Raw genomic sequence first — 12775 nt, forward strand, 5'->3', positions numbered from 1 at the left:
TTATTCATTTGAATGGAGAGGAACGACTGTTTAATAAAGTAATCCACAGTTTAAATTGCCTGTCTTCATGTTTGGAAGTGTTTAAAATGGTTGGTTTAATTTGTGTTGGTTTTTAATACTTTAATTATTTAATTGCTGTTTAATGGTTTTTGAATATCAGACATTCAATCTTTTTGCTGACTGTCAGGTCTTGGTTTTTTTTTTGCTTCACATGCAGACTTTGTTTAGTGCACATTATATTGCACTAGGATGGCCAATTAAAATTCAGTCTTTCCTTGCCTACAAGTTGATATTAGATTGAGGAGGTTATATATATGGAAGTGATGAATAATGAAGAGATTTAAGCACTAAGATGAACATTTTAAGTTGGCAGTTCATAGGACCAGAAGGCAGAGCAGGTCAAGGTTGATGAAAAGTGGGCTTTGGTGATGGTTATGATATGACATGCAGACTTTTGATTGTTTCAACTTGGAGTGAAGTTAGGAAAACTGTCAAGGAGACCATTGGAGTAGTACTTGAGAGGATAAAACTGCACAAGGTAGGTTTGTTATTGTGGGATGTGCTTCTCAGTCGCTACAGATCTTAATTGCCTCAGTCTTGCAATGAATTCTTCAGACTATTTTTCCTATCTTGGCCAGAGCTGTTTGCCTCTAATTTTCCCGGGTAGTTACTATAGAAGATACATAATACTATTATAGTGAGAGTTTCATGGACTAGTTTGCATATGTTTTTGTTAAAATCTAGAAGTGCAATATGCCTACTTGGTGGAAAAGCAGAAATGTGCAATATGCAGCTTTAAAAAATAAAATAAAAAATTGTTGTGATGTATTCAGAGTGGAAATGGGGAATATGAGATAGAAGGCTCACAAAATCAAACAAGCTTTGATCTTCAACTGATAACGGTTAACAATTGCAACCTATTGAAACTCTGATCACATTACTCCAGAGGTCGTTTACAATTTAAAAAGTAATATTTCAGTCTTGACATCTAATCTATGCAGCTTAATAATTGTAGAGCACTGTTCTTAGCTAATTATAGACTTCCTTTCTTCAGTAATTAGAGTGTAATTGCCTCAGGCTGAAAGGACAGGTCTCTACTGCTTGACATCTTTTTTACATCTTCAGTTGAAATACAGTTTTGTAAAATTGTAGCAAAAAAAGTATTTTGGAATTGTCTCTGGCTGCAGTTATATTCCACTATTCCATTCAGATAAAATAGTGTAACTTGAAGTTTAAAATACTGACGGGTGTATTTTGCCTCATTGATATTTTGTTCTAGTTGGTGACGTTACACATTCCAGCTTTACACTGATCTCGTAGCTGATGGAAACTGTGTCAAAAAAATGTTCAGGCAACCTGGAATGTTTCAAAATTAAGGCAAAAAACTTTTGATGCCATTCTGTTACACACTGAGTATAGGAAACAAATTGACGTATAGAACTAATATTTTTCCACGAAAGGACACAAAGTGCTGGAGTAACTAAGCAAGTCGGGGAGCATCTCAGGAGAACATAGATTGGTGATGTTTTGGGTCGAGACCTTTCAGACTGATTGCAGTGGGAGAAGAAAGCTGGAAAAGCATCAAATATTTTGCTACACTGGTTTAAAACTCAATTGTGGGCAGGTTGCAACATTAACATAGAAATTAGGTGCAGGAGTAGGCCATTCGGCCCTTCGAGCCTGCACTGCCATTCAATATGATCATGGCTGATCATCCAACTCAATATCCCGTACCTGCCTTCTCTCCATACGATCTGATCCCCTTAGCCACAAGGGCCACATCTAACTCCCTCTTAAATATAGCCAATGAACTGGCCTCAACTACCCTCTGTGGCAGAGAGTTCCAGAGATTCACCACTCTCTTTGTGAAAAAAGTTCTTCTCATCTCGGTTTTAAAGGATTTCCCCCTTATCCTTAAGCTGTGACCCCTTGTCCTGGACTTACCCAACATCGGGAGCAATCTTCCTGCATCTAGCCTGTCCAACCCCTTAAGAATTTTGTAAGTTTCTATAAGATCCTCTCTCAATCTCCTAAATTCTAGAGAGTATAAACCAAGTCTATCCAGTCTTCCTTCATAAGACAGTCCTGACATCCCAGGAATCAGTCTGGTGAACCATCTCTGCACTCCCTCTATGGCAATAATGTCCTTCCTCAGATTTGGAGACCAAAACTGTACGCAATACTCCAGGTGTGGTCTCACCAAGATCCTGTACAACTGCAGTAGAACCTCCCTGCTCTTATACTCAAATCCTTTTGCTATGAAAGCTAACATACCATTCGCTTTCTTCACTGCCTGCTGCACCTGCATGCCTACTTTCAATGACTGGTGTACCATGACACCCAGGTCTCGCTGCATCTCCCCTTTTCCTAGCCGTTGGAAACATTGGTTTATGCATTGCAATCTACGTTTGTACAAAAAGTTGTTTATTACATTACTATTTGACTGTTTCAGGCTAGATATCCTATTTATTTTAGTATGTGGTATTTTCCAGATTTTTTTCCCCCCGTGTTCTTATGAAAACGGGTTGCGTAGGCATAGGCGATGAATGGCGCTGCACTAGTATCTGCTGAAATTGATCAGCCTTGTCAATAACTGAAGATTGCAGACAACTGAATATGCTTCTGAATTTTCTGGCACTTATTTTGATGTTAAAAATGTTGAAATAATTCCTGTATTTTAGCATCTGCAACTAGTATGCCCTGGCAGATCCACAATTGTGCTATATCATTCAAGGGTGCACTAGAAATATGCAAACAATGCTGCATCATTTGATTACGGGGTAAATTTGATTTCAACTTGTTTGTTAGTGACGTGATTGAACTTGTAGAGCAAATATTTTATTTTCAAATTATAAAAGCTTGATATACTGGCTATGACCCAATTGCTGATGCCAGATTTGGCACCAACATATTCAATTTTATTTAGTCGTTTTATCATCACCATTTTTTTTTCTTCCTCATCTCAACTATATTTTAAAAACAATTCTGACTTTCATTTCAAGACCCTAGTCTGCTTCTGTTGCCCATATCTGACTATTTTTCTATCTCACCTAGCCATATTTAATTCATAATACTAAAATTGGTATAGTGAGGAAGAAAGGTCTGTGCTACAAGAAAATATCACTGACTGGTCAGACAGTCACAAATGTGGCAATTGACACTGTCTGGAGAAGCATGTTGGCTAATGCTCTGAATTTAAAATGTATCCTTAAAGTAACTATGTGAGAAACTAAAGAATCAGAAACTTACATGGATAGATGCCAGTTCACACATTGAAGATGCCATAGTATTGGTATTGGTTTATTACTGTTGACCGCGTTTTGTACCTTTAGACGACATCTGGAAAAAATGGCCGGTTTTCGGAGCTACACTGTCTGGAGAAGCATGTTGGCTAATGCTCTGAATTTAAAATGTATCCTTAAAGTAACTATGTGAGAAACTAAAGAATCAGAAACTTACATGGATAGATGCCAGTTCACACATTGAAGATGCCATAGTATTGGTATTGGTTTATTACTGTTGCGTGTACCTTTAGATACAGTTTTTAAAAAATGTTTGCCTGCTATCCAGTTAAATATCATTCATTTCATATTACACATGGTAAGGCAGAACTGGTACAATTGCTTACAGGGCATGAAGCTTTTTTATAATTGTTGGGACATTGATTGCAATTTGCTCTGTTTATCTTATAGCTTGATTGGCTTGATGTTGGGGACGTGCATTGCTTTTTATGTTGTAATCGCTGATTTGGGATCCAATTTCTTTGCTCAGTTGCTTGGTCTTCAGGTAAGCAGGCTTTTTCTATAGCATATTAACCAGAAATACTTCATTTTGTGAGAGGTGCATACATTCACAGCCAATTGGACCAAATTCAGTAGATCAATTAGCACTGACTTACTAGACTTATTAAACAGTCAAGCAGGACCAGCACTGGATAAGGAAGTCCCTGCAATCAGCTTAAATGTGTGTTCTGTACAGTAAAAGCTGAGAAGGACTACACATTTTTTCATTACAGTTTTCTTTGTGACAAGAGGTTCTTTTCTCACATTAAAGAACGCTAAAGTCATATTGCGCATATGCCAATTAATTTACAGTGCCCTCCATAATGTTTGGGACAAAGACCCATCATTTATTTATTTGCCCCTGTACTCCAATTTGAGATTTTTAATAGAATTTGCTCATTGTCAGATTTTGGATTGTCAGATAATAAAGGCAATTTTTATACATGTTGGTTTCACCATGTAGAAATTACAGCAGTGTTTATACATAGTCCCTGCAATGAATTGTTTGAAACATCATTAAGAAGAAAGAGAGCACTGGTGAGCTTACTAATTGCAAAGGGACTGGTAGGCCAAGGAAGACCTCCACAGATGATGGCAGTAGCAAAATCCCCAAACACCTGTCCGACAGATCAGAAACATTCTTCAGGAGTCAGGTGTGGATTTGACAATTAACAGAAATACAGAGGCCACACTGCAAGATGCAAACCACTGGTTAGCTGGAAAAATAGAATGGCCCAGTTAGTTTGCCAAGAAGTATTGAAAAGGGCAAGCACAGTTCTGGAAAAAAAGGTCTTGTGGACAGATGAGACGAAGATTAACAAGAGCAAAGTATGGAGGAGAGAAGAAACTGCCCAAGCTGCAAAGCATACCACCTCATCTGTGAAACACAGTGTTGGGGGTGTTATGGCCTGGGCATGTATGGCTGCTGAAGGTACTGGCTCACTTATCTTCATTGATGATACAATGGTAGTAGCATAGTGAATTCTGAAGTGTATAGACACATCCTAACTGCTCAAGTTCAAACAAATGCCTTAAAATTCATTGGCCACGGGTTCATTCTACACCAAGACAATGATCCCAAACATACTGCGGAAGCAACAAAGGAGTTTTTCAATGCTAAAAAATGGTCAATTCTTGAGTGGCCACGTCAACCAACCAATCTGAACCCAATTGAGCATGCCTTTTATATGCTGAAGGGGAGTGGCCCCCCAAAACAAGCATAAGCGCAGACTTCAAGCACTCATTGCATGCAAAGGATATGCAACAAAATACTAAACATGACTACTTTCATTTACATGACATTGCTGTGTCCCAATCATTATGGTTCCCTGAAATGGGGGGGGGGGAACTATGTATAAACACTGCTGTAATTTCCACATGGTGAAACCAAAATGTATACAAATGGTCTTTATTAAAATCTGACAGCGTGCACTTTAACTGCATGTAATTTTTTTCTATTACAAATCTCAAATTATGGAGTACAGAGGCAAATAAATGATGGGTCTTTGTCCCAAACATTATGGAGGGCACTGTAAATCGCATGACACAAGTTCAATTTTTAAACTTGAAATGATTGTCAAAAGCTGAGCTTCACTGCCCATTAACTCATTTAAGCCATGGAATTTGCTGTTTGAACATTTTATGGTTAAGTAAATGTTTTTTTTTTTTTTAAAGGTCCAAGTTTTAATTTATTATACTTTTCGTGTTGCACTTAACTGACATTGAACATTTATTTAATGAAAATATTAAATAGAATGCAGTTTGGGATTTCAAGTAACAACCAAAAAATATTTCATATTCACTTTGCTTGGTGTTTTATCTGAGTAAATTATAATTAAGCCCGCCAGTTTTGTTTCAAACGCATTTCAGATTTTTTTCATCTACCATAGGAAAATATCTGAGAAATCCACTTGTAGACTAAGGGTAAGAAGAGATTTACGTTCTAACTTTGCTGCTTTTTTTTTTTATTTTTTAGGTAACACAGGGATTCCGTGTATTCTTTCTGTTTGCTGTTTCTGTGTTTATTGTGTTGCCTCTGAGTTTGCAGAGGAACATGATGGCTTCTATCCAGTCCTTCAGTGCCATGGCTTTAATATTCTACACGTTCTTCATGTTTGTGGTAAGTCTCCTCATTTATGTTATGATGTCCAGTTCTCTAAAATATTTTCAATTATCATTTATGCCTGGTCACAGCAATTCAATGTGCAGCTTTTCAACATAACCGATTAAGTCTGAGTTGTAAATGGAGCTAACATAGAACTTTATAAAGCAATTTTGGACAGTTAATTTCCAAAATATATTACCCATATATTCAGAAAGTTGAATGTTAAATAAATATTAATGTATTTAAAATGTTTGATTACCATAGCCATTTTAGGTTATTCCCAGGTCAGCAGCTGAATATTTGAATACTCGCGTCTTTGCAATAAAAACCTACTAATAAAGATTTGACACATTTGAAAAAATAAGTACTAAATTGTCTCAATAGCAAAATAAGTTTCCTAATTATTTAAGACTACCAATTTCTGTAATTGTAGAATACTCCAGAGTCATAAATCAAAGTTTTTTGGGAGAACACATTTAATGTCATATAAACTTAAAACACTATTATTTTGGTAATACTATTTAAAAAAAAAAAAAAAAACAGCTAAACTTTCAAAGCAGGTTACCATGGAAAGAACTACTTAAATATTTCTATAGTTAACTAAAAATATTTGCTGTTTTTCTGTTGCATCCCAACTATTGGAAAGACGTTAGAATAACTTTGTAGGCAGGTTTAACTGAAACTAGTACAAATGCCACCTCTATAAAAGAAGAAAAAGACAATGGAGTTAAGAGGCGGGGAAAAGAGCATGAAAGAAAGCTTGCTGGGAATATAAACACTGACTGTCAAAGCTTCTTTAGATATGTAAAAAGAAGATTAGTGAAGACAAATGTAGGTCCCTTACAATCAGAGACAGGTGAATTTATGATGGTAAACAAGAAAATGGCAGAACAGTTAAACAAGTAATTTGTGCTTTTTTTGTAGTGAAGATGGAACCAGAAATACTTGGGGATCGTGGAACTGAAGGGAATCCACATTAGTCAGGAAATGGTGTTGGGTAAACTGTTGGGACTGAAGGTATATAAATCCCCAGGGCCTGATGGTCTGCATCGCAGAGTACTCAAGGAGGTGGCCCTATAAACCGTGGATGCATTGGTGATCATTTTCCAATGTTCACTCAACTCTGGATCGGTTCCTGTGAACTGGAGAGTAGCTAATGTCTGTCCACTTTTTAAGAAAGTTTGGAGCGAGAAAACGGGGAATTGTAGACCAGTTAGCCTTACATCGGTAGTGGGGAAGATGCTTGAGTCGATTATTAAAGATGTAATAGCAGCGCATTTGGAATTAGGATCAGTTAAAGTCAGCATGGATTTATGAAGGGGAAATCATGCTTGACTAATCTTCTGGATTTTTTTTGAGGATGTGATAATTAGAATGGATTATGGAGACCCAGTGGATGTGGTGTATCTGGACTTTCAAAAAAGCCTTTCACAAGTTCCCACACAAGAGATTAGTGTGCAAAATTAGAGCACAATGTATTGAGAGTATGGTATTGATTAGTTGGCAGATAAGAAGCAAAGAGTAGGAATTAACAAGTGCTGCAAGGCTCGCTACTGGGACCCCAGTTGTTTACAATATATAATATATATGATGAGGAAATTAAATGTAACATTTCCAAGTTTGCGAATGACACAAAGCTGGGTGGCAGTGTGAGCTGCGAGGAGGATGCTATGAGGCTGCAGGGTGACTTGGGAGAGTTGGGTGAGTGGGTAAACACATGGCAGATGCACTGTAATGTGGATATATGTGAGGTTATCCACTTTGGTGGCAAGAACAGAAAGGCAGATTATTATCTGAATGGTGTCGGGTTAGGAAAAGGGGAAGTGCAACGATACCTGGGTGTGCTTGTACATCAGTCATTGAAAATAAGCATGCAGGTACAGCAGGCAGTGTAGAAAGCTAATGGCATGTTGGCCTTCATTGCGACAGGATTTGTGGTTAGGAGCAAGGAGGTCCTACTGCAGTTGTGGTGAGACTGTACCTGGAGTATAATGTGCAATTTTGGTCTAATTTGAGGAAGGGCATTATTGCTGTTGAGGGAGTGCAGTGTAGGTTCACCAGGTTAATTCCTGGGAAAGTGGGACTGACATATGATGAAAGAATGGGTAGACTGAGTTGAGTGGGCTTGTATTCTCGAATTTAGAAGGATGAGAGGTGATCTTATAGAAACATATAACATTCTTAAATGATTGGACAGGTTAGATGCAGGAAGAATGTTCCCAATGTTGGGGAAATCCAGCACCAGGGTTCACAGGGTTTAAGATTAAGGGGTATATCATTTAGGACTGAGATGAGGAAAAACTTTTTCACCTAGAGAGTTGTGAATTTGTGGAATTCTCTGCTACAGAAAGCAGTGGAGGCCAATTCGCTGGATGTTTTCAAGAGTTAGAGTTAGCTCTTGGGGCTAAAGGGATATGGGGGAAAAAGCAAGAACAGGTTACTGGTTTTAGGTGATTAGCCATGATCATATTGAATGGGAAATGGCGGCGCTGTAATGGCCTGCAGCTCGTCTGTCCTTTTTTAAATTTTTGTCCCGTTTGCTGTGGTTTTTATATATTTTTAATATTGTTTTTAACTGTATATGTGGGGGGGTTGGGGTGGGGGAAACTTTTAAACCTCTTCCCTGCATGGGAGACCCGACCTGTTCCCTGTCGGGTCTTCGTTGTCGTTGGGGCCTAGCACCATGGAGCAGCCTCCAGCAGAACAACCTGGGGGCTCCAGTTGCGGAGCCTGCCTGGAGCGTGGAGAGCTGTGGTGGCGCGCGCGGCTGCGTCCAGACTTCGGGGCTTCGGAGGCTCCAGCTGCAGGCCTGTGGACGGTGACATCGGGAACTCGCGGGTCCCTGGTGGGAGACCGCCTTTCAGAGCTCCCGTGGCGACAGCTTCTCCCGCCCGGGGTTGCGGGGTTGAAGGCGACCCGGAGCGAGGCCTGACATCGCCCGGCGTGCCTTTAACGGCCGCGGGACTTGCCATCGCCCGCAGGGGGCTCCAACATTAAGACCCGGAGCAGGGCCTTACATCGCTGGCGCAGCCTTAGCAGCCGGGGGCTTTAACATCGGGAGAGAATGGAGAGCAGGGAAGAGACAAGACTTTGCCTTCCATCACAGTGAGGAGGAGACTAACTGTGATGGATGTGATAAAATGATGGATGTCTGTGAATTGAGTTGGTTGTGTGTCTTGTATAATTGTTTCTTTTTGCTGCCAAAGGGACTAAAGATGGAAATTAGCTATTGGCTATAATCTTGCATATTTACATGTAAATGTTCATCAATATGCACTGTTCCTGTTTAATTTTTTTTAAATTATTTATTATTATTATTTAATGGCGGTGCTGGCTTGAAGGGCAGAATGGCCTACTCCTGCACCTATTTTTCTGTTTTTATTTTTGGCTATGGCTTTTTTCTGGTTTGCAGCTTACCATTTGTAATTTTGCTCCATTAATGAAATAAAATGAAGACTCGACTAAATGTTTTGTGTAACATTGAACGGCTAAGGCCTGCTTGATTACCTAACATGGTCCAGTCATTTGATGAAATTATATGTAAAGCGCATTGATTTCTGATCTTTCCTTTTCTTTTAACTTGCTCTACATTTCTCACTCTTAAAATCAAAATTACTGAACTGATGTTTCTGAAGCAATTTACTTTTGATTGGAATGCAACTTTGATGAATGTTTATTAAGGGTATTGTTTAGTTTTAGTCAACTATACTTCTACCTTGATTTTCTCCAAGAAAAAAATGATTATTTCAGTGATGTAACATTGTAATTTAGTTGAGATAATGCTGTATTTTATGTGATACATGTGGAATGTAGCTGAGAAAAGATGTGGAGGTTAGGAATTTTAAAGAACCAATGAGACAGTTCTATAAAGATAGAAAGTGTCACCACTTCCCACCAAGGATGGCAGTGTATTGTTCAGGCAGTAATTAAAATTGTAAATTAAGTGGATGATTTAATGTGATTCACTTTAGTGAATTTAGAAAGGTTTAACATTCAAAAATGCAGAAAATGCTACTTGAATAAAATGGTATGAAACCATTATAAACAATGAGCCACAACAATGAGCTTAATTAGCTGCCATGCCATATGGCTGATTTGTAGAAGTTGATAAGAGTCGTTGGAGACAGGCCAGACTTTCTTAGTCTTCTGAGGAAGTATAGGCATTGGTGTACTTGGCTGTAGTGGCTAGCAATGACCTTATTCAACAATAGAGAATTTAATCACCTATCTTTCACATTCAGTGGCATTGCCATTGTTGTGTCCTTCGCCATGAGCATAGCAGGGGTCACTGTTGATCAGAGTTTCAACTGGACCAGCCAGATGAATACTGCTGCAAGAAAAGGTCAGAGGCTGGGTATCCTGGGAAGAATGGCTAGTCTTTTGACTCTTGAAAGCCATTTCATTATCTGCAAGGCATATGTCAGGAACTTAATGGAATGGTCCCTACTTACCTGGAGTATCTAAACTGTTGACCGCTGCTTCCCAAGAAAGCCCAGCAGCAGATGGTGCAAAGCTCCACTACCTGCATGTTCCCTCCCAAGTTGTGCATCATCCAGACTTAAATCCTTTGCCATTGTTACTAAATCTAAATGTTGCAACTTGCTACCAATTGTGTATTGGAGTATATTCACCAAAGGTTTTGCAGTGGTTCAAGAAAGTGCCTTGTAACTACCTACTTGTGGGTAGTTGGTGATGGTCATTAAATGCTGGCTTGAACAATTACATCCAGGTTCTAAAAAATACACAAATTGGATTAACTGGTTACCGTGGCAGGATTTATGGATTTATTTTACATTTTTATTTACTGGTTATGGTGCTGTGAGGTTTATGTTGAGAATCTTAACTTGGATGCAGATTATTACAATAAGCAAGTTCAGTATTCCGACTGCGCATGCCCAGGTCATAGGTCACTCGCGATAAACATTCTCGGGAGCTGTGCTGCTGCATGTATACAGACCTGCGTTTCATCCGTAGTCAGGATCGAACCCGGGTCTCCGGCGCTGTAAGCGCTGTTAAATTGCTACTGGACCGTTCCCGTCCCCTCCCGAGTGTCCCATCACTGTCCGGGGGCGGCCGAAGATGTCCAGGGTGACCCTGGACTGACGGGACACTGGCCCTAAGCAGTGGCAACCCAGGCTTACAGCTAGTGCGGAGAAGATGTGCTAACTCCAGCTCAACTCTGCCTGTCCCGCCGGGTTAACCGACAGCCCTGGACTGACGACACTGGCCCGAAGCAGTGGCGGCCCAGGCTTACTGCCAGAACGGAGAAGAAGCGCTAACTCCACTGCTCCGGGTCGGTGTCCTGTCAGTCCAGGGCTGTTGGTTAACCCGACGGGACAGGCAGAGTTGAGCTGGAGTTAGCGCATCTTCGTCATCTCAGACATCCCCAGCTGCCCCCGGACAGGGATGGGGAAACTCAGGAGGGGACGGGGACGGTCCAGTAGCAATTCAACAGCGCTTGCTGAGCCAGAGACCTGCGCCAGAGACTACGGATGAAACACAAGTCTGTATACATGCAGCAGCACAGCTCCCGAGAATGTTTATTGCGAGTGAACTTTGATAAATCCCATGATTCCTTGCGTTTTTCGGAATACCGAACTGGCTTATTTATCGTTGTCACATGAACCGAGATGCAGTGAAAAGCTTTTGTTTAAGTGTTATCCAGTCAAATAAAATCAGGCAGTGTCAGTTCCAACAAGACAATGTGCTACAGTCACAGAAAATGTCCAAATTCCACGATAATATAGGTTAGAAGATTGGGTGTACTGTTCAGTAGTAATAACATTAGGGAAGAAGCTGTCCCTGAATCTGGTGATACATGCCTTTGAACTTTTGTATGTTTTTTGCTGAAGGGAGAGGGGATGACTGGGGTGAAAAAAAAAAACAATGTTGAATGCTGTCCTGAGGCGATGTGAAGTGTAGGAAGAGTCTACAATGGAATCACCAATTCCTACTCACTTTTACATTTTATCATAATCCCAGTTTTTGTCATTTAAGCATATCTGTCTTCCATCCTACCACACATCACCTATGTCTCTCCTTCTGTACCCCATTTCAGAATCTTAAAACTTTGTATAATTTTTCCCAATTCTGATGATAATTCATCCAGCTGAAACTTAAATGCTGAACTGCATGTATTCTAAACATTTCCATTATTTTAATAGTTATATAATTCAATTTTTCAGAAAATCTCATTGCCCCCCTCACTCCCTTGAGAGAAAGTGGGTTTTTAGTCTTCAATGGTGTGAAAACTACTTCTTGGTGAATTTCCAACAAATGTTCTTAATGGTAATTTCAGAGTGCTTGAATTTCATTCTTAGTCCATATAATTACATTGGATGAGGAATCTATGCTGTAAAGAAACAAGATAAAATAGCAGTCCATATTGGATACTGTCAGGTCTACCAGCAGGTTAAGATTTTGTCAGTCTGGCTTTAAATTGTACCTGCTTTGACAACAATTTGCATTTGGGAATTTGGTATGATATTTGAATGACTGCAGGCAAATTTCAGATTGATTTGCTTTGATATAGATATAGATTTAAAACTAGAAGTAACCTTTAAAATATTTTCATAACATTTTGAATCATTTTCCTGTCGGCCCATATAAATACAGGTATAAAAAGCATAAGATTTTTCTTCCATGATTTTCCATCTACCATAAGAAATGACCTGCCCGAGCTATTCACTTCAATCTTCCCACATGAAATCCCAAGATATCCCTAGATGGCCTGCAATTCTTTCAATCCTGTTGGGGGTTAGCTTTTAAACTTAATGCAATATATCGCCATGTGCTTCAAAGTTCCTGCATTGATCTGCAATACATTTAATACTTTATAGTAATCAGTGGTCTCCTTGTGGACGAATGAATAATTATAATGCTTCAAATT

The 12775-nt window shown here is 39.4% G+C and overlaps 1 protein-coding gene across 2 annotated transcripts in view; it reads left to right on the forward strand.

The window, feature by feature from the left end:
• The window catches only part of slc38a10 (solute carrier family 38 member 10), a 107783-nt gene that overhangs the window by 18283 nt on the left and 76725 nt on the right, over positions 1-12775 (forward strand). For both annotated transcript variants that reach the window (XM_055653980.1, XM_055653981.1), the window contains exons 4-5: positions 3693-3786; positions 5758-5901. In XM_055653980.1, the coding sequence (XP_055509955.1) occupies positions 3693-3786; positions 5758-5901 (238 nt within the window). The remainder of the gene's footprint in view (positions 1-3692; positions 3787-5757; positions 5902-12775) is intronic.

The sequence above is a fragment of the Leucoraja erinacea genome, chromosome 23 (assembly GCF_028641065.1).
Source record: "Leucoraja erinacea ecotype New England chromosome 23, Leri_hhj_1, whole genome shotgun sequence".
In the NCBI taxonomy this organism is placed as follows: Eukaryota; Metazoa; Chordata; class Chondrichthyes; order Rajiformes; family Rajidae; genus Leucoraja; species Leucoraja erinaceus.